Raw genomic sequence first — 23093 nt, 5'->3', positions numbered from 1 at the left:
AACTTAAGTGGAAATAGTTCACCTTCCCCCTGAACTCCCCAGAGTTTGATGCCATTTCTTCCCCCTGGATTTCTACATGGCATAATCATTGGGGAACCTAAGATTGAAAGTTAACAAACAAATAAAACGCCTTCAGGAGTGGGAATTATGGAGAGTTGTTTCCTATGGAATTGGACTGCTTCTTGTGCAACAGTCAACAATTCACAAAGCTCCAAGATTTTACTTTATAATTTTATAATATCCTTTCTGATAAACCAGTAAGAGTGGGATAGAAACCTCGTAACACTTCACTTAAATAGCACTGCATGGCAATCTCACGTGGCAATAACGAATATGAATATTGGAGAAATAACTTTCAAAAAGCAAAGCAAAATGAAATTGAGTTTTTGTTTGTATTTTTTTTAAAAAAAAAAGCTTTGAAAAAATATTTAGCCTTAAAATTAAGTCCAGACTGAAGTTGTGAGATAGGCAAGAATATGGATATTTTTGTATATACTTAACAGTAAAGTTTTGTGTATGGATAGCATATTAACTTTGTTTTGGTTCTTTGTTTCAGCATCGCGTACCCAAGGAATATCACTCCAGGGAAGCCCGTGTAAATCTGACATTTAGGACAATGTATTCAGACTCTGAGGCAATGCGCACATGAATGAAATGTTCTGTGGTACTGTGCTCTTGCTATGAGGCCAGAGATTAATGCTGGTTTGGGTGAGACAAGCCTGATTTCAGTTCAGTATTATGATGCCAGCATTTGAAGGGAGAGAAGAAAGAGGCTGCTATAATGAGAGCCTGTAACAGTTGCAAGTTCCCAGTGATGAGTGATGCCTTTTTCTAGTACTGTACTGTTTGCTAATGTGTATGCTTGGTGGTAAACAATTTTTGTTTTATTGAAAAACAAATTTCCCTGTAGAGCATTAATTTTAGTATGACTGGTTTGAATCAAATATCTTGAGTTCTTGCTAATCTGCAAGCACCACTTCTAAAAAGTTTTCCCTCAGGCAAGCTGAGAGGATTTTCCTGACAGAGGAGAATGACTACATTTGGGCTTTTTGTTTGTACTGTGCTACATAAAAATTGGTTATATGAATAAGAATCTTCTCAGTTAACCCCAGAGGGAATAATCAAAGCACAACTTGAGGTACTGCAGTAGCACACCTAAGGCCTGTCTCCCAAAAACCTGAAGTGTATGGGAGCACAGTACAGTGGTGCCTCGCAAGACGAATTTAATTCATTCCGTGAGTCAATTCGTTTTGCGAAAAATTCGTCTTGCGAATCGCAGTTTCCCATAGGAATGCATTGAAATTTCTTTTTTCCCCCATAGGAACGCATTAATTAAATTTCAATGCATTCCTATGGGAAACCGTGATTCGCAAGATGAATTTTTTGCAAACCAATTCGTCTTGCGAGTCACCATCAGATCGCAAGACGCATTCGTCTTGCGAAAAATTCGTCTTGCAGGGCATTCGTCTTGCGAGGTACCATTGTATGAAGAACTGACTCCTGAAACCATTAAATGCCCCAGTAATAGAATTTGGAAACTGTATCCCTGTCTTCAGAGCCCTGTGCTATGTACTGTATACTGGTTCTCTCCATATTGTTAATTGATACATTGTTGAAAAATTCCTACTATCCCAACTTTATTCTCAAATGTATTCTAATGCATTTGGAGAGTGTCCTGGCCTCTACTAGGAGCATCCTGCAGCACATTCTTCAAAAAACCTCTGTACAGTATGTCTACTCGGAGTACCCTGGCATTGAAGATGCTGCTAAGTGGCAAGAATTGCCTAATTGCACTGAAATGCATCTCACACAGCAGTGGAATGAATACACAGCTCCATAGTGGTTTGGGGGAAGCAAGGGTTTATGCTGCTTATCTTTAAAGCATTGCTTCCCACCCTGTTCTCGGGGTCCATTCAGTATACTTTTCAAAGGCAACACATAATTGGCAGGTTGTAAGATTTGGGAATGATCCACCAAGACCAGTCAGGGCAGGTAGCTTTTATTCTTGCAGAATCTTGCTTTGCTTGCCAATAGAACCCTGAGTGCCACCAATGAGAACCAGTTGCAAAATGGTGCCAGACATAGAATTGCAGAACAAAGTGATCTGAGTACATACTCAGTCTAGGAATTGGTTTTCAGTGCCTGCGCTTACATACATACCCTTTCACAGGTAAATTGTCTCCTGTTTCCCAAAGCTTTCTTGATTTCAGTAACTTCACTTAGGGTGAAAATAAGGCTTTTTACCATGACGAGTCAGAAACCCTTCCTGATCTTTGGATTACCTGGAAATCTGCCTGCAGATTCCAACCTACTTTATGCTTGCCTTGATCTATTCCTGCTGCTTAGGGGTATGTTTCACTACCAATTCAATGGTAGCAATGAAGTTATCCAGGTTTTTTCCCTTACTGCCTTGTGGTTATAGGTGTTAGTTGTTCATCGGCTGTGCATTACCCCTGCCTAAATACTGTCCACAGTAATTATTGAATCAGCAGTACTTGTAGGCTAGATCTATGACTATTATTAGTTTACCTTAAGGAAGATTCTATGGAAGGAAATCCTGAAAAGGAGGTTCAAGGGCCCACCTGAACAGTGAATGGGATTCTGGGGATGTTTGGGACAGGAAACATTCCTTCTATGAACTCTTAGCTTTAGGATCCAAGGCTCGTTTGTGTCAGTTCTTTCCCCTAATGGTCCCTATGCCTCACCCCACATTCTTATGGGGCTGGGTTCACCCATCTGAAGCCCTTCAGAGGTTGTTTTGACTACAATGCCCATGAGCTGCTGCGAGCATGGCCAAGGGTCAGAGATAATGGGAGTTTCAGTCCAACAACATTTGGAGAGCACCTTGCTCACTACCCTGGTGTAAGGATTGCTTTAGTGTCCATACTAGGGGCTAAATTAGATAGTATGTATGTTACATAGTTTGGCCTGGCTAATTTAAAATAAGCAATGCAGCCTGGGGAGGGGATAAAAAACATGACAGGAGGAGATGCTTTATCAAAATCAGCCTCGTCCTCTGCCCCCTGAGCCTACCCTTTGCAATAGGGGGAAAACTCTTGAATATGTCTAAGTCCCAACTCTTCCATACTTATAGCATGGATTGAGAACCTATAACCCTCCAAATGTTATTAGACTACACTGAGAGCCAGTGTGGTGTAGTGGTTAAGAGCGGTAGACTCGTAATCTGGGGAACCGGGTTCGCATCTCCGCTCCTCCACATGCAGCTGCTGGGTGACCTTGGGCTAGTCACACTTCTCTGAAGTCTCTCAGCCTCACTCACCTCACAGAGTGTCTGTTGTGGGAGAGGAGGGGAAAGGAGATTGTTAGCCGCTTTGAGACTCCTTCAGGTAGTGATAAAGCGGAATATCAAATCCAAACTCTTCTACTATTGGCCATGCTGGCTTTGGCTGATAGGAGTTTTAGTCTCAACAGCATCTAAGTGGTCATAGGTTACCCATTAGAGTGAGCATCCCCTGAGCACTGTAAACTGAGCTGCCACCAAGAAGCATAGCCCACATCATTGCTTTCTATATTGGTACCACACATTGGGTTTTAAAAGTCTTCCTTCAAATGCTGCCTTTGGGACTGAGGCACTGTGCATGAAGATATGCAATCAACATAGGCTTTATTATTTTAATGAGAACTGTAACCTATATATGAAATGGGAAAAGTTCCAGTTGTTTATTTCAAATATAGTTTGCAGCTGTTTCTATGGCAATTTGCTTAAACAAGAATTTATTGGAATTGGAGGTATACAAAATCCTTCCATTAATTAAAGATTAAACTGATGGATGAGTTGTGTATGCTGTTCATATTGTGCAAGATAAAAATGTCATACTTGCAAGAAACACTCCACTGAAGATGTGTTCCTAGAAGGAACTTTGTAAGAAGTTGCCATCTGTCAAGGGCTCTTGACTGTTTCAGCTTTAGAATAAGAATTAAGTTGTACACAATGATGTTTTTTTTAGTTCTTTTAAATTCTAAAGCCCATCTGTCTCTGAATGCTATCATGATTCTTCATTGCCCCAAATTGAAACATGACATTTTGATACAAGATGTATCTATTCAGAGTTTATAGCTTCAAACTGTAGAATTGAATGTGTTTGTGTGGCCCACTTAGCAGAACAGTCCCACAGTTCTCCTTGTGTGGTTGATCAGTTTTCAGGGATTGTTCTTGTTGAAGCCGTGTTGTAAGGCCAACAAGACGACACACAAGGATATGTCCCGCTGGTCAGGAATTGGAAAACGGCATTGTAAGCACAGAAGAAGCAATGGCTCTTTGCTAAGGCTTCATACTAAGGCATGGATTCTGTAGCAAAGGAAGCCACTTTGAGGTGCTTCATGGTATTTTTTTGTTCTAAGTAGTAAATCCAGACTTTCTAGTTCTCCAGCTTCTCTACCACTACCACTGCTCCTCTTGCTTTTCAAGCATTTGTGTTATCAGATTAATTCCTTTGAAATCACTCATGTGTTTTTATCAAACTGCCAGGCTGGCACCATTCCATCCATTCCTGTTAACCTTGTTCAGAGTACAGCCTGAGTGATCAATTTGGCCAAGTCACCTGATGTGCTACTGCAAGTACCATGGCAGAAAAGAGGCTAAGGAGCGCTAGAACTAACTAAAACACAGCACTGCCTAGCCCAAGGCAGCATATTTCATCCCCTATGAATGGTAGAATGACAGATGATGATGATGAGTGCCCGTGCAGCCGAAAATAATCAAGTACTATCAGCATTTGCTTAACTAAACACATTGATCACTCACTTTGCCTTTTCTGGTCATAAACATTTTCAGCTTGGAAATAGAAGCTCTTTTACTGGTGTGATTTTGTGTGTGTGTGTGTGTGCTACTTTTAAACGCCCTGTTTCTATAGCAACACATTTTGTTTGCTTCAATTGTGGACCACTGCCACACCCGTTCAAGCCGAAACCACTTCTGTGAATTTCTGTGTCCCAAGATTTTTCATATGAGCTGGGGCTGATTTTTGCTGCATTTGTTTGTTGCTAAATAAACACTTCGTTACTCAGGCTTGACCTTTCCACTGAGAAAAAAGGGGGCAAGCAGAGATCTAACGGTATTGCTTCAGAAGTGACACCAAATATAACCCATTATTTTTCTCCCATAAAACTGAATGGTTACTCCCATATGGAGAAGTGCCCCCCATGTGCTGTTTGGGGTTTTTTTTGAGACGCTGTGTGAGTAAAACCTATTTTCTGTTCTTGGTGCTAGATGGCCAGGCTTACACTGGCAGAGATTGTGTAAGAGTGCAATATCTCTCTGCAGAGGATTCCCAGCCCTCTCCACTCTGCAGGTCTTGACAGTATATAAACCTTCCCTTCATCCTCTGCTCATCATAACAATGGGCACTTTGCTAGTTGTTAATAGTGTAGCAAACCACTGTATTGCCTAGCCACGAAATGCACAGCAGAGATAAACCAGTGGTTAAAGCATATGCTGAAGGCTCCCTAAATATAAAAGAGACAACCCTATAGCCTGTGATCGACATCAGAGAACTGGCTCTATGTGTCTTGAGCTTGTGGAGGATGGTCAATGTCATGTTCAGAACTGGAAGCCTATAGGTAGAGCTGGTCCTGGGAGACCCAGGTTGGGTAGCTTTTTCAAGTCAAACTCCACTTCAGTTTAATGTTCTGCTGTGAGAGCTGCCTGTTCTGGAGCTAGTTGCTTTTCTCAAGCAGGCTGACAAGGCAACGGGAAGAAAATGGTCCCACACAACATGGAGCGAGGGAAATATTTTGTCCATTGCATTCAGCGATAGCTGTTTCCTCCCGTCAGGATAGTTCATGTTGTGCAGGCTCCAGCAAGAAGGGCTGAGGGTTGATTCTATCTTGATCAATGTGCCATTTGCTCTGGTTCACCTGAACACACGTTGCTCTTCCCCTACTGTCACATCTCCAGCCAGCTCCTGGCTCTCTGCTAGCACAGAGATAAGAGTGTTTGTTTGATCGGAGTAAGAATCTCTTGCTCTTGTTAAAAGGATTACATTGAAGCTGAGCTTGGCATTTGTGTTTGTCTCTTCTTTCCTGCTGGCCAGCATTAGCTTTGCAATAAAGCTTTCTTTGAGGAAGTACTTGACTGGGCTGAGCTATTTTCCCCTTTTAAAGGGACTATTTCAAAGGATGTAGTTCAACTTTTGCAAGAAGATCAAACCTATCCATTCTTCAGGAAATCAACCCTGAGTGCTCACTGGAAGGACAGATCGTGAAGCTGAGACTCCAATACTTTGGCCACCTCATGAGAAGAGAAGACTCCCTGGAAAAGACCCTGATGCTGGGAAAGATGGAGGGCACTAGGAGAAGGGGACGACAGAGGACGAGATGGTTGGACAGTGTTCCCGAAGCTACGAACATGAGTTTGACCAAACTGCGGGAGGCAGTGCAAGACAGGAGTGCCTGGCGTGCTATGGTCCATGGGGTCACGAAGAGTCAGACACGACTAAATGACTAAACAACAACAGTTCAACTTTAGTCCTTGAAAGATGTTGCCCTAAACTACCAGACAGTGTAAGGCTCATCTTTACTCTGTCCTGCCTGAAGAACAACACTAAGAAAGAGCAGGCATATAGCTCCAGTCATGGGGCAGTATCGTTGCCTGGAAAGTTACTGAAATCCAGTATCAGAATGACTGCTACTGCTAATACCATCAAAGAGAGAGAGAGAGAGAGAGAGAGGGAAATGCTGTGCAGAAGGTTAGGTGCACAGCACAGTCCTATGCAAAAGTTATTTTTTGACTAATTCTAAAATTGGCATACTGTAAAGTTAAACTTGGATTCTAACTTCAGTTATGAACAAGGATGAAACATTTCCCTATAACTCTAATGGGCTTACATGTCAGTTTCTGCCTATTTCATACTGTTGACTAGGGGCTTCTGCAACAGTCAAGACCAGAATTTTGAGGAAGAAGACATCCTTGGTCGCTTTCTGGAGTTCATTTTCACCATTTTCCTCCTCCATGCAATTCAGTGGGGTAAAATAAATGTCTTGCCATGCTTGACTGTTACAGAACAGTCTTGAAGCTAGTTGCAAAGTATGAAACTATGGACCAAGTGGAGGATGATTTGATGACAACTGATGCAGTTCTGCTGGAATTAAGCGTGTTTGGTTCTGGGAGTTTCCTAGTTGAGAGCTTACTTGAAAACTATATGTTAAGCTCTTTCAAGCCTTTGGAAGTGGGTGGAGATGGTAAGTGTTGTAAATGAATGAGTAGTGCTGATCAGAATGAAAATGACTGCTTTGGTCCATGGCTGCAAGGGAATCCAGATTCAGAAGGCGCTATTTCATGTAGCTGTTACCTTTTAATTTTTATTTTAAAATCATGTTCAAATACAACGTGATTTTAAAAAACCCGTTCCAATTGCTTCTGTTTGCTGGAGGTAGACTTGTACCATGTGCCCTGAATTATTGAGAATGCAGCATGCCATTGATGGTTTAGCAGAAGAGCTGCTATTCACTCTGACATCTGTCAGCAAAATGAACTGAAATATATCAGTAATTTGCTGTGGCAGGGTCTGTACTGAAACATTTCATTTTCATTGTTCAGAAACAAACGTCTCAGCTTTGTCTCTGCACAGGAAACACTCATCCTATGATACTGCCACTTGCATAATCATGTACTGCTTTTACTGGTTTTAATTGATGTTTTAAAAAAAGAATAGAGACTTCACTGCCATATATATTCAGCACACAAATGCCATTTAGTGCCCATCTTCTGCCTCCCCCCCCCTTTTCAGTGGAAGGGGTTTAATATAGATTAGAATCATAGTTGGAAGGAAACTAAAGCCCTCTTTATCGTACCACACCTCACAACTGCCCCTCATGCTGATTTCTGTACAGATTATTCCAATTTTGAAATTCATCCAAAATATAAATGGTGCTAGAAGCGGCGGGCTACCATGAGCAAGGGTCAGCATTCCAGAAGTGTCCACAAGGAAGACATAGATCATGGGTAGGCAAACTAAGGCCCGGGGGCCAGATCCGGCCCAATCCCCTTCTGAATCCGGCGGACGGTCAGGGAATCAGCGTGTTTTTACATGAGTAGAATGTGTGCTTTTATTTAAAATGCATCTTTGGGTTATTTGTGGGGCCTGTCTGGCATTTTTACATGAGTAGAAGGTATGCTTTTATTTAAATGCATCTCTGGGTTATTTGTGGGGCATAGGAATTTGTTCATTATTATTTTTTTCAAAATATAGTGCGGCCCCCCACAAGGTGTGAGGGACAGTGGACCGGCCCCCTGCTGAAAATGTTTGCTGACCCCTGACATAGATTATTATTTATATGGTGCATTTGTTTCTCACCAATTTTTCAAAACACTCAAAGGAACATTTACAAGGATTTCGTTTTCATTCTATATCAATTTTTGTGGGGAGAAATGTAACTCAAAATGTAACTATATAAGTTTACCCTATATCCTAAGATGTTTTCCGAAAGGAGGACTATGAGTACGTTCCATCATATTGAACTGGGGGGGGGGTGTTAACTTCTCTCTTTGCCACTAGATTCAATTAATTTTCCCTAGATTAGATTGGTAAAATAGATGCAGTAGACAGTTTGACACAACTATCTCCCAACTGCCACAAAATATTTCTTCCATAAAAGTGTGCCTGTTTGTTATTGAAACATGATTGATCTGGAGGTTTGAAGGAGACAACATTTTCCTAGAGTGAAGTGTTTTATAGCCTAGAAACACCACATTATTTCTGTCTGATGGAACATTTTGGAACGGCTTTGCTGCAATGTTAACAGTATTGTATGGAAAGCTTTCTGAACTGAGTGCATTTTAATGCCAACCTGTCAGAGTTGGGTTGTTGGTCAATGATCAGTTTTTATGTAAAAATGAAAGAAGGCTGGAATAACTAAAAATGATGGAAAGGAGAGTGTACAAAATCCTGTTACCTCTGGGGCAGATTAACCTTGAAATTTTTTATTGCAAGCAGATAGCAACTGAAGTAAACAGGACACATTCTCCCCTGAAATAAATCCATTAATTGGTGCTGAAGTACACAAAAGGATTGGACTGGCATGCTGAGATATTAAAATGGAATCACTGCTAATTATGCTCCGTTTCAGAAAAAAATGATATATTCAGTTATGAAAAATAAAATTAATTAGAGGAGGCTGTTTGTGCTGCTGGAACCAAATTGAAATAGATCTGTACTACAACTAATTCACCCATCGACGGATTGAGAGAGTACACCTATCTCTGACTTTTTATGCTGTGGACCACAGTATCCTCCTGGAATCACTCTATGGGTTGGGGTTACTGTGTCACAGTGGTTATGCTCCTACCTACTATGGGCTCATTTTGCGCCCATGGCAATTTCCAAGTTCCATCTTTGTTCCCATACTATTATACAGTATATGAAACAGATCATTGGAGTCACATAGTGATTTGGAATACAATGTTATCAGCATGTTCTAGCTCTCCATTCTTTCTGAATCATGAATCTGGTGTTTGGAGGCAATGGCAAACTGAATTAGGGTCAATAAACTGCAACTGAATCCAGCTGAAATTGGAGGTGCTTTGGATAGGCAGTTCTTATGAGCAGAAATCTGGGAGGCTGTTCTGGATGGGATAGCATTCCACCTGAAGGAACTTTCAGGTGTCCTTGATGGCAAGGCATGCCTATTTCCAGCTACAACAGCTATGGCCATTTCTGGAATGGGATATCAAACCATGGTGTATTGACCTCATGTTTGGACCACTGAAGTTTGGGCTATTGATGTGGAACCATCCTTGAAAACAGCCTGGAAGTTTCAGCTCGTGCAGAATGCTGCTGCCCAGTTATTAACAGGGGCAGTGGGATGGGAGCATGTAACACCAATCCTAAAAGTAGCCAGTAGCTGCAATGTGCTACTGGCCTGATCCAAGTTTTTGGTAGTGGCTTATAAAACCATAAACAGCTTAGGATCCAAGTATCTGCAGTAGTGCCTCCTCCAATATCAGCTTACTCAAACCCTATGATCAGTGGGAGTGGGGTTTTCCGTATCTTCCCCACTAGGATTCATGGTTTGGGCATGCAAAGCAGGGTCTTATCTGTGGTGGCATCCTGACTATTTGATGCCCTTCCACTGAAATTTGTCCTCCCTGCTGTTTGCAACATAGAAACATAGAGTTGGAAGGGACCCCAAGGGTCATTTAGTCCAACCCCCTGCAATGCAGGAATCTCAGCTAAAGCATCCATGACACATAGCCATCCAACCTCTGTTTAAAAACCTCCAAGGAAGGAGAGTCCACCACCTCTTGTGGGAGTCTGTTCCACTGCTTAACGGCTCTTACTGTCAGAAAGTTTTTTCCGAATGTTTAGTCTGAATCTCCTTTCTTGCATCTTGAAGCCATTGGTTCAAGTCCTACCCTCCAGAGCAGGAGAAAACAAGCATTCTCCCTCTTCCATGTGACAGTCCTTAAGATATTTGAAGATGGCTATCATATCTCCTCTCAGTCTCCTCTTTTCCAGGCTAAACATACGCAGCTCCTTCAAGCGTTCCTCATAAGGCTTGGTTTCCAGACCCTGGGTCATCTTGGTTGCACTCCTCTGCACATGTTCCAGCTTGTCAGCATCCTCCTTAAATTGTGGTGCTCAGAACTGGACACAGTATTCCAAGTGTGGTCTGACTAAGGCAGAATAGAGTGGTACTATTACTTCTCTAGACCTGGACATTATGCTTCTGTTGATGCAGTCTCATGGTCCACCAAGACCAAGACTAGATCTTTTTCACATGTACTGCTAGTAAGCCAGGTGTACCCCATCCTATATCTTTGCATCTGGTTCTTCCTGCCTAAGTGCAGAACCTTACATTTTCCCTATTGAAATTAATTTTGTTAGCTTCCACCCAGTTCTCCAACCTGTTAAGGTGATTTTGAATTCTGATTCTGTCTTCTGCGGCATTAGCTACCCCTCCCAGTTTGGTGTCGTCTGCAAATTTGATGAGCATCCCCTCAATTCCTTCATCCAAGTCATTTATAAAGACTTTATTATTTTAGAGATACTTTTGGTACTTTGTATGTGTTTATCTATTGATGTGCATTGTTTGTGTTATCTTTTGTTGTACATCAGCCTAGGCTCCTTTTGGAGGAAGGGTGATGTAGAAATACAGCAAATAAATACTTTTTTAAAAAAAATCTGTTGCGCTAAAGCATTACAGTACGCTCAAACTGACGAACAAAAAGAATTGAGAACATTTGACGCATCCCTAGTTACCTACCATTAAAAACTGCTTCTCAATAGCCTCAAATAAAGTTCTCTGTTTAAATAAAATTGCTTTGCAGATGTGTTCTCTAGAGCCATTTCATTAAAATGTTGACAACTCTTCTGCATACAAAATTACGGAGTTTACTGTTAAGAATCTTAAACATACAAGGCAACAAGCCTTACAATTAGATTGATATTATAGCTCTTCAGCCCAATAGCACCATGCCAGACTCTCAGGATAGTGCAGAATTCAGAGATTGTTTGCTGTTTGAACCTGTCTTTCTGTTCTTTTAAAAACTTCTTCAAAAACTGCATAGGAAAGCTAACAAACTGGACACTTGCATAGCTCTGAACTGCAAAGCAGCCAGAAGCCCTAACACCAGTTATCAATTTTATTTAACATGCAGCACTTCAGACATTACCAGATATAGACAAGGGGTGAATGCTTGTCTCCTCCAATCCTGGCCAGCCATGGTCTGTATGTATATGCTATATTGAATTTGTTCTATGCAAGGAATATACTTGCTTTGGAGCAACCACATGGCATGAAATATCAGTCATCTATATGTCAGGTGTCACATTTCCAGATACCAGAAGGGATCTAGATTAAAGCAATGACTTAAGCCACGGGAACAAATTTAGACACTAGTGCACTTTGCAAGCTCAAGTTGGAAGATTGCATCATTGCATATTTTCACTGAATTGTCTCATCAAACATTTAGGCTTCCTTGGGCAAAACCCACTGGCCCCAACTGCTGTGTGCTTCTGTTGCAAAGGGGCTCAGAGGGGATTTCCACATGGGCCAAACTGACACAAATAGAGTCCCATTGCTTGGTGAATTGCATCTCTTTTATTTTCATGCAGGTGATGGTACCCTGACTCAACAGAAAATTATCCAGAGTCATTTAATATCACAATGGTAAGGCTCAACCCAGATGGAGGAAAAACAGGGGAGGGTAGAAGGGGAAGAATGAACATGATTAGTATTTAATTATGGGTTAGAAATCAAATGTGCTTTGTGCAGAGTATTTAATTTTTTTCCTGATAGGTCTGTTGCTAAGACAGGTCAAACATCTGCTTATATAAGAGGAAAATTGCTCTTGTTGAGCCCTTTCTCTGTAGCAGCTCCAGTCCAACATGACAGAAATGCTCAGCGGTGTTAAATAATAGGGTTTGCTCTATGAAAGCAGACATTGGTAAATCTGTGCATTTGCTTAGCAATGCTTCATTCTTGTCTTCAAAAGAAAGGACGTAACTTTCATGAGCTTCAGAAAGCTAGCCTTGATTTTTAAAACCCCATAAACTGTTCAAAGATGCTTTAAACTGCTAAATGCTGGAAGTAAACAACAGGAAATGGATAATGTTCATGAGCATCTTCTGCTGGTGAATTTGCTTGAGAAACCTGGCTAGTCACCTGACTAGTGCCATGTGTCCAAAGTGGGTTTTGGCTGTTTATCTCCTGAACAGCAGTTCCCCTTCTTTGCATAGCATTTGTCTTCTGAAACTGAAAGGAATTTCAAAGTAGTTGTTCCTTCCGAAAGCCTGCAGTTAAAAGGGAAAGGTAAAAAAAAATCCCATTGGGCATTCCTATAATAGTTACTTGGATCAGTTCCTATATCTTGAATTCCAAAATGAATTAAGGCTTTCCATTAAAATCTAGAGTAAGGACCATTGTGGAATACTTACTTTCACGTCTATGAGCTGCAAATTTTCTTACATGTCAACAAAAGTGTATGCTGTATTTCAGATCAAAGCTGACGATGTTTTTCTCATGGACTTTGACTTGAGAGATTAATAGTGCAATCATATATATGTCTATTCAGAAGTAATCCCATTGAGCTCAATGGAACATACTCCCAATTAAGTATGTATAGGATTGCAGCCTAAGTTTCTGCATCTACATTCCTAAATCGCATGGAAATCGATAGAATTTATTCATGAGGAAATGCATTCAAGGCATAAATAATTATTTCATTTTGGAGTGGGGGGGTTATCATTACTTTGTTAACTTAACTGTATTTCCAACAAAAATAGCTTGCCATTGATCCTGAACCTAAGGTCAACCTGAGAAGCTGTAGCAAGGAACTTTAATCATTAATTTCTTCTCCTGTTGGCAGCTAATATATCTTCCCACCACCACCACCACAGAAGTCAGTTGTAGCTCGAAAGGCTGCCGAAAAGCTGTGTTGCCACTTTTGCAAGGACATAATGATTCCAGGAGATGACACCCCTTCTTGAATATGAAAGTCTTTTCTTATCCTGCTTATTTCTTGTCTGCTCAGTCCAGGTATTTTCTAAGCAAACATTCACTTTGTCTTCCAAAACTCTGTGATTTTGCAGTCACTATGTGGATAAGAAGGGACAAAATGGTGACTATTGTTCCTGCTTTAACGGAACAATCTGTGGAATCCTTGAAATTAACTTTGGATTCAAGTCTTCCATTTCATGTATGTTGAGTTGCATACGTTTTTGGCTGTATCCAGTGCTGCAGTTATACTGATGTTTCTTCCGCTCTTGTCCCTGCCAGCCCATCCCCCTGCACCCTCAAAATCAGCTCCAGAGAGTTAGGGTAGGAGCAGATTTTTGGTACAATGAGAGTAGGAGTAGGAGAGATGAAAATCCCATTGTGCCAGTGGAAACCCGCTGGCACAAGATTGGATATAGCCCTTTGCTCTGAACTTGCAGGTTCAGAACTTAAGCTGTACAAATGAGCTCAAGCATACTTGCTCAAGTTCTCTGATGCCTGATTCACTTGAGTTTAAAGATTAATCAATTTAATAAATAAATACATGCCACTGAACATTCCCTCGGGGTTCCAAGGTGATGGAGCTGGAGCTGCCAACAAAGCTTACAGCCCACAGCTTCTACTTTTCTTTTATACTGTATCAGCTTCTCTGCAGCTTTTGAGACTGTTGACCACAGTATCCTTCTGAACGAGCTTCATGGCTGGACTGAAGTGGTTTTATCTCCAGCTGTTGTTGGGCTACAAATCCCATCATCCCTGGCCAGAAGGACCAGTGGTCAGAGATGATGGCAATTGTGATCCAAAAACAGTTGGTGATCCAAGTTTGGAAAACCCTGCTAGAGTGATGATGTTGGTAGCCCTGCACATCTCACCATTCTACACTGAGACTAGTACCTTGACAGGAGTGTCCTGTCCACAAGAAAATCCCCCCCAACCAGGAATAATTCTGATTCTATTGCTCTTGGAAAGGGGGGGAGATCATCTTAATAGGTCCTCCACCCCTACAGGGGACATTGTCATGGCCAGTCAAACCATACCAGAAAATGTAAAAAGGTAAAGGGACCCCTGACCATTAGGTCCAGTCGTGACCGACTCTGGGGTTGCGGCACTCATCTCGCGTTAATTGGTCAAGGGAGCCGGCGTACAGTTTCCAGGTCATGTGCCCAGCATGACAAAGCCGCTTCTGGCGAACCAGAGCAGCGCATGGAAATGCCGTTTACCTTCCCGCTGTAGGTACCCATTATTCTACTTGCACTTTGACGTCCTTTCGAACTGGAACTGCTAGGTTGGCAGGAGCTGGGACTGAGCAATGGGAGCTCACCCCGTCGCAGGGATTCGAACTGCCGACCTTCTGATCAGCAAGCCCTAGGCTCTGTGGTTTAACCCACAGTGCCACCTGTGTTGTACATAACAGCAAATTCACTTCAAGCTCCCCTATCAGCAGAATCGAGTTGCCCCACACTGTTAAAGGGTATGTCCTACCTCACAGGCTGCAGGCTAATTGCTAATTTCAATATATTTTCAGCTACACAGATACCTGTGTATATATACAAAATCTAGAAAAATCAATGCTATTTTAGTGCTGTTCTAGTATTCAAGGCTTCCCTGCCCCTATCTTAGTATATGCCATACCAGCCTCGCTCTTTAAAAGCCAGGCAAGTCTAACTGATGTTAGTCAGTGTAGATGTAACACAGACATCCAAAGGTTAGCCCTGCCAAGTCACCCGCAATTTGATGCCATATACTCTGCTCACAAAGGAGCCGGGAATTAAGCCGGATGATGCAATAGCTTCAGCCACAGTTTAATGCAGTCTTTGGGTTGTAGGAAAGCTTCCCAGGGGAGAGGTGCCTGGAGCAAGTTTTTGAACGTTGTGGACAAGATATGTGATCCTTTCCTATGTTTCTTTTGCAGCTGATTAAAATAACAGTTTTAAGTTTTAGAAGATAAACTTTTCATTGAGGGTGTCAAATATATATAGCGTTTTTAAAAATCCAATCTTTTTGACGTGATTTTTTAAAATGTCGTCTTGATGTTACATGTTTAGCCCAAAAATATTTCTTCGGCTACTGTTCTTCTCAAGTAGCTTTCTTATTACATACGGAGGGGAAATGAATACATAGCAAATGAGGTGTCAGTGTGATTTTGAGAGGCAAGCATAGCCTGAAGTCTGAAAACATGTTTGCAGGACCATGTTATGTGCCGCTCTCACATCATTTGCAAATATGGGCTGGAAAGCAGCAATTCTTTTACAGGTGATGTATGTTATATGAACATGTCAAACTGTCTTATAAGGAGTCAGACCCCTGGCAAAGGCTGTCCAAAATCTCAAACAGAAGTCTTTCCCAATTCCATGCAGACAACTGAAATTTACCACTGCAGACAACTGAAATTCCATTACTGTTTTATGCAATTGTATGAGACCTGTATACAGTATTGTATAGATGTGTGTTGTCTTATGCCCTGGATGAAGGACAGATTAGAAATTAAATTAAAAAATTCCTTCCAGAAAAAAATTCCTTAGAGACCAACTAAGTTTGTCATTAGAAATATTCTTACTAAAAACCAATAAAGAAATGTCAATACGGTCAGAAGCCAAATGTCTTGGGAGAGCAGTGGTCCCCGAACTGCCCCCCCCCCCACTCCATAGAAATTTGACTTCTTTGGAATTGCCCTATTGATCCCAACCTGTGTCTTGGAAGTAACGCGTGTTGTCCATACACACGGTAGTCCGTCCAAATGCAACTCTTCGCCATTTGGAGGATCCGTTTTGTAGCACAAGGCAAGGGTTAGGCGGGCTGAAGCGACGGAGCCCCAGACCGACCATCCTCACAACATCTTCCTTCCAAATCGGGTTGACAAAAAACCAAGCGCTGCTTTGCAAGCGACACGTGACACAGCGATGTATGTCTGCACTGATCTTTTTGCCGTCTTAAGTCGTGTTTGTGTGTGAAAATCCTCCCCAGTGCAAGTGGGGTAACAGCAGCCAGAGTTTGGGGCTGCAAAGAGGAAGAAAACGGACCATGTGGGGAGCGGAATTTAAATCCACACTCTCACGCTTACCCCCCCCCCCAAACGCTGCTAATAAAATCCCCTAGCGTTGCAGTGGGTTGGACTAGATGACCCTTGGGACCCCTCCCAACTCTACAATTCTATGATCGAAGTCGGACTTCTATGATTCTGTGCTTCCCTGCGGCTGCTTCAAAGTTAAAAAGAAAGAAAAACTCGGCAGATCCCATCGCGCGCCTATTCCGCGTCTGCTTTCTCCAGGAACACCCCCCTCCCTCAGCAGGCGGGGGCGACGTGTTTTGGCGCGTCCCTCGTCCTTCTCTCCCCCCCCCCGCCTCGCCTTCCGGGTTCCCTCGCTCCCTCCCCCGGCCGTTTCTGCGGTGGGTGCTGGCGGGGCTTTCCGCTGCTCCTTGGAAGAGCAATAACCCCACGGCGGCGAGGGAGAGCGCCGGCGGGAGGGAGGGAGCGCGCGTAGACGTCGTCGTCAGGCGGAAGGGAAGCGGCCTCACCGCCTTTAAATGGCATTGCTTGTCATCTGAGCATGCTCCTGTGTGGGCAGGCGAGGGGTATATATACATCGGCTGCGAGCGCGGGGAGATCCAGCCAGGCGCTGAAGCAGCGTGGCGCGGGGACACCACCGGAGCGCGCGCTTCTTTCTGCGAGTCACCGCCGCCGCCGCCGCCAGCAGGATTTACCCTCCTCACCAGCGCGCTTTTTCGGCTGCGAAACAGCAGAAGCCACCCTCTCGCTCCACCTCCAGCGGCTTTCCCGCCTTTTTCGCCCGGGACGTCTCCCTCGCATTACACACACAGAGAGAAACGCCTCGAGGCAGCGAAGAAGAAGCACAAAGCGAGACCCAAGCGCGAGGCGCTCTCCGGGGCGCTTGTTTTCTGGCGCGCGCGCTCTCCTTCTCGGCGTTCCCTTTTCTGCTGCTTTTTTTTCTTTCCCGCGCTCGATGGCTGCAGCCGCCGCCGCCGCCAAGCCCGCGGAGCTGATGGGCATCTGCTCGAGCTACCAGGCGGTGATGCCGCCCTTCGTCTGCATCGCCGAGGAGTTCCCTCAACCCAGCCGGCCGGCCAAGCTGCCTCGGGGCAAGCTGCGCAGACCCCGCCAGTCGCGCTTCAAGACGCAGCCGGTGACCTTCGACGAGATCCAGGAGGTGGAGGAGGAAGGGGTCTCCCCCATGGAGGAGGAGAAAGCCAAGAAGTCCTTCCTGCAGTCCCTCGAGTGCCTCCGGAGGAGCACCCAGAACCTCAGCCTGCACCAGAGGGAGAAGAAGCTCAGCAGCTGCGGCCGCCTGAGGAACAGCCTGGACTCCAGCGACTCCGACTCCCCGCTCTGAGAGACCCGCGAGGGGGGCAGGAAGGAGAAGCGGGCAGGACAGGACGGGACACCCGCCGCCCCTCTCTGGCCCTGCGCTCCCCAAGGCGCCGCGCTCCATAAGGAAGGGAAACCGAGAGGAACTCCGCAGAGTCTATTTTCTCAAGCCGAAAGGGACGGTTTCTGTTCGCTTGGCTTTTCCCTCGCCGGGAACGGATGCCCCCTCCTTGTTTTGCCTCCTACATCCAAATCCTGTAACAAGACAAGAGACTTTGTGAAGAGCGTGCGCGTCGCCACCTCCTCGTTTCCTTTCCCTTCTTTTCTTTTCTTTAAAACTCTGATAAAGATCCGGTGTGAATGTAGTAGATGCCCAGGGCAGTTCGCAAGTGAGGTCAAAATCTTTTTAAAGAAAGTGCTTGTATGTATGCTTCTACATTGACTGAGTTTTTCTCTCTACTCCCCCCTCCCTTTTTTTTAGAAAACGAAGGGGAAATAAATGAAAAATTGCACATCTTTTTCTAACTGTTAAAAAAATATATATGAGATGCTTTATGGATGCAATCCGCTGCTGGACTTTATATTTATTTTTGCATTTAAACTCTGGACTGCATTAACTTAAAATGTTTATACCTGAATGTCTGTAATTATTTCCACAGAAGAGAAATAAAATTGATATATTTGCACAATGCACCTGGAACTGACTGATAATTGCATTTGATCTTAATACATCGTAATAATATTTATAGACATGCCCCTCATAAATTATCATGGTTGTATAAGTAGACCATAATATGTAAGTACATACTGTTTTTTATCTTCTGAAGAAGCAACACACAGAAAGCTGTGTATTTACTACAGTGCTTTGAAATGAAGGAATGGTTAATATAGATATAATAAGTTGAGAGTTGGAATGCAGTTTAAAAATAATAACAATAATAAATAAATCCTGCAATGTAATGTTGCAGAGTGACTCTGATAACAACTTCAAGTAGTGAGGTCTTGATGTTGAGATTAGCTTATTGACCGATGCTTGATAGCAGTTTTCTCTTCTGGGAACCCAAAAGGGTTGTGAAGTTTTGAAACTGGATACAGTACTGCAGTTCTTGTTATGCAAGACAGGAGGCTTGGGGAGAGACTCCTGCACTCTAGGAAGAGGCATTTATTTGCTTCCCATCCCAGTAAAAACTAAAAAACTGCCCATATTTCTCTTTTCCTCTGCTCCCTTCAATCGTACATGTGCAGTTTTTCTACCTTTCATTTTAAACTGCTGCATCTGTGCAGGGAAGTGCACTTCTAAAAGTGCTGAGACCGTAAGAACTGCTGCTCCCAGTTTCTTAAGCATCAGAATACTAATGTCTGTTCTTCCTTCAATGCATGCTTCTAACTATCTGTCAGCAAAGCACTGCACTATGTCAGCCTTTTAATTTATCATATATGCTCCTGGAGCCCTGACACTGTATTTTGGAATTTTTCTAATAGGCCAAGGGAAAGGCCTCTCTTTCTCAAGAAATCAGTTGTTGTGAATGAGACTGGTCCTTAACTCTGCTTGTTTGGATTTGGGGAGAGGACCAAGAGACCAGGGTGGATCCTCAAAAAAGTTTCTGAGAAAAGATGAAAGTGGGAGCTGGTGCCAGAAATCCCCCTGGAATAAGAGGCACTAGCAGAGATGAAGATGATTGAAGTGTCAGCTAAGTGGTGATGCTGCAGAACAGAATGCACTTAGAACCTTGATGTGAATAGCACTAAATACTGCAGAATAGGACAAAAGCAAGATATATAGGAAGCCAAGAGTTTCTGGTTTATAGGGGAAATGTTTCTAGTCTGGATTAAAGCGTGTCAGCAGAGCAGCATTTTTCAATTTACCAAAAAGAAACAAAACAAAATGCAAGAAACCTTTTAGAGTTCATCATGAGAAAAATCCATTAATAATCAGACAAGCAAGGAAGTGAGATATATTCCCCATCAGTTTCTGTAATAAAAACCCTCTGTAGAGCACCATCAGTATTCTGTTTCAAATGCTGGTTTAAGAGTCTTCTGTTTACAAGGCCTTGCTGATATGTATAGCTTAAGCATGGGTTATTATGTATCACTGTCCAGAGGTTGACTAGGTATTTTATGCTGTTTTATGAATATGTTAGGTTTATCACCTAGATACTGTTCTTATTGTGCAGCAAAAGCCTATAAAAAAGCCAGAAAAGGAAATGTGTGAGCCAGCCAGATGTTCCTCTTGCCATAGAAGACAAACTAAACTATCTTCTTTATATGCACATATGTACACACTCATAATCTATACATCCAGAATGCAGAAATATCACGGTAACTTGGAAGCTAACCCTCCATCCTAAATGCAAGCATGCTCCACTTCCAAGTTACTTTCAAAAGAAATAATTGTTTAAAAGTCACCTGTTTTTTTTCTCGGATATTTCCAGCATTACTTGTGATCTAGAAATCCCACTGTAAGTGAGGCTGCTTGGAGACTCAAAACTGCCCCTTTGTCCATAGCTTTTAAGTAACTCTACAGCTGGGCAATGCTCACTTAAAGCATTTTGTGACTCTAGTTAGTCTAGTAGGATTCAAGCTACTGCATCCTTGGATGACTCAAGCGATGTGGCTCTGCAGGTTTGTGTTAAGGGTTTAGGGGGAAAAAAACTGTTAAAAGGTAGAGTCAGTCAGGAAGAATCTCAGGCTGCCGATAAAACTTCCCCTCTTGGAGCTCTCTATTCTACACAAGCTGGCATTAAGGAGGCTGTTTACCTGTATGCTTCCCATGGCTGTGTTTGTATGTAGCTGGGATGCCATCAGAAATGGGCAGGCAATGCTGTACTGTACTGCCAGACTGCAGACAGCAACACAGCAGTAGGCAGCAACAGCATCTGCAGGAAAAGGATTTGCATTGGCTTTATACTTCCAAGAACTCCGTTTGGAAATCTAGTTAGGAACAGATCAGCGGGGGAGAGAAGGAGGGAGGGAGAGAATATTATAAAGGCTTCATTATTCCCAATAGAATATTTCAGAATAAAAACAAGGTGGTTGTTTAGTGGAAAATGCTAACTTATTTAAATGCATGCAGATTTTATTTGTTTGTTTGTTTGTTTGTTTGTTTGTTTAGAAGAGGTGTCCTGGTATAAGAAGCAACACAGCCAGCTGGTTTAAGATGGGAAGGGGGTTGTCTCTCATGTTCCCTCAAAATGATGGTCTAACAAGTTTGTCAGATGTCCCCTTCTGAAAGATGCTTTTGTTTATGAGTATCTGCATGGGGTGGGAGGGAGTTTGGGTAGGCACAACATCTCCCATTAGCGCAGCCTTGCGATGAAAGAGATTTCAGCAACTTAACTTTCCCTTGGAATGAAGCTATTAAAGATGTAGAGAGCCTGCTAGGCTAAGAAGTCCATGATCCCTTGAAGTGGGAAAGCGCGGCAACTATTTAAGGAAGCCCCCCCCCCCAATTAAATTCCTTTATTTAGAAAGATTTATAGACTGCTTAATCACAAAGCTGTGAGCAGTGCCCATTCCAAAATTCTAGATAAAGCACAGGTAAAAGCCACAAGTTAAACGCACAGACTAACACCAAAACAGTCACCATGGTGTGAGCATAGAGGGGTTATGTACCGGTAGTAGCTTTCATCAGAGATGACATAAAAATTACCCAGATGGACTTCCTAGTGGGAATTGCATTTTACCAGTCATCATATATTTCTAAAAACTCACAAACAGAAGAGCATTTTGGGGAGAAGCCATTTAAAATCTGTGCAAACAAACAAGGAAGAGCTGGGCATTCAGTTCAACAAACTTTCTGGATATGGCCTGTCTAGACAGTTTATTGAACACCGTTCATTGCTTGGCAGGCAGTTTAACATTCCTGCGATAGGAATGCAATTGCCCATCTTAATCCCAAAAGTTCTATCGTGCAGCATTATGCCTTCATATACAAAGGATTCTAGCAGGTATGTGGGGAAGTAGGATCATTCCTGTTATTTTTCCAAAGAAAGGAAAGAAACCGATGAATAAATGCATTGTGTATTATGAGTTAGATCAATTGTTCAGCATAGTCTTTTAGTATCACTTCTGATTGTTGCTCTGGGTGGCATTAATGAACACCAAATCAGGCAGTTCATCACACAGTTATGGTATTTACTGATGAAGTATAGAAGAAAAATCCTCCCTCCTCAGCAGTACACCATACAGACTGGGTTGTAGCATACATAGGAAGCTGCCTTGGTCTTTCAAGCTGAGGCAGCACATATAGCTCAGTTGGTAGAGCACGAGACTCTTAATATCAGGGTCATGGGTTCGAGCACCATGCTGGACAAAAGATTCCTGCATTGCAGGGGGTTGGACTAGATAATCCTAGTGGTCCTTTCCAACTCTAAAATTCCATGGTTCTATACTGACTGGCAGCGGCTCTCCAAGGTTTTGGACATGAGATTTCTCCAGCCCTATTTGGAGACCCTGGGGGTTGAACGTGGGGCCTTCTGCAAGCATAGTGGGAGCTGTGCCACTGAGCTAGTTCCCGTCTAGTGCCATGCTTTCTTAGTCTTCCCTTAAACCAGGCAGTTAACTGGCTACAATTGTCCAGATTATTCATGATTGTTTAAAAGAAATAATTGCACTCATCAAACTTGTTTGTCTATTTCTTCCCCTAATTCATTTACTGCTGATATTTGTGCCCATTTTCTAAATGCTACCATTGAGCGTGGGGGGTACAAACAGATAGAAATATTTAATAGTATACAACAGTATGCAAACTTGTAATGAAATTAAAAGTAGGTGGAAGCTGGATAGCAGAGCTGAAATGTCCTGCTTCCTCAGAGAGCAGACTTACCTTTGCTGCTTTTTCCTCCCCCCTCACCTCTCCCTCCCGCTTTTTTGTTTCATCTTTTAGATTATAAACTGACTAGAGAGGTCATTTTGACTGGTATTGTTCTGTAAGTTGTTGTGAGAGCCTGTTTAGTTGAAGAGCAGGGGGGGAAATTGCCTTCATGGCAGGAATTGAACCAGAGATTTTCTGCATGCAAAGCAGATGCTGTACCACTGAGCTATGATCCCTAGGAGAAACACTTTGATATGCTAATCTGATCAGGAATATTAGCAGATTTGTACTGGGAAGGCATGCTGATACCTGTATATACCCCTGACAATTGGACTTGCTGGCTGAGACTGATAGGAGTTGGGAATCTTATACTGTATCTGGAGAGCCACCAGTTCACAACTGGTGCCGTTAGGCATCAGCAGAGCAATGAGGATTTTCATATACAATTCAATATTGATCTCAAATGTCAAAACGGGCATTCACCCTCCCCTCTCAAAGCAT

General features: G+C 42.8%; 2 protein-coding genes across 3 annotated transcripts in view; both read left to right on the top strand.

The window, feature by feature from the left end:
* Window positions 1–12818, top strand: part of ALKBH3 (alkB homolog 3, alpha-ketoglutarate dependent dioxygenase) — a 30939-nt gene extending 18121 nt beyond the window's left edge. For both annotated transcript variants that reach the window (XM_060274728.1, XM_035116032.2), the window contains exon 10: window positions 557–12818. In XM_060274728.1, coding sequence (XP_060130711.1) covers window positions 557–649 — 93 coding nt within the window. In that variant the 3' untranslated portion in view covers window positions 650–12818. The remainder of the gene's footprint in view (window positions 1–556) is intronic.
* Window positions 12819–17028: 4210 nt separating this feature from the next.
* C1H11orf96 (chromosome 1 C11orf96 homolog) lies at window positions 17029–18470 on the top strand. The gene has a single exon (XM_035116019.2). The coding sequence runs from the start codon at window positions 17418–17420 to the stop codon at window positions 17802–17804; it is 387 nt and encodes a 128-aa protein (XP_034971910.1). The 5' UTR covers window positions 17029–17417; the 3' UTR covers window positions 17805–18470.
* Window positions 18471–23093: the final 4623 nt, after the last annotated feature.

Source organism: Zootoca vivipara, chromosome 1, assembly GCF_963506605.1.
Source record: "Zootoca vivipara chromosome 1, rZooViv1.1, whole genome shotgun sequence".
Classification (NCBI taxonomy): domain Eukaryota; kingdom Metazoa; phylum Chordata; class Lepidosauria; order Squamata; family Lacertidae; genus Zootoca; species Zootoca vivipara.
Note: the sequence above shows the minus strand (reverse complement) of the source record. Positions and strands in the feature narration are given on the sequence as shown.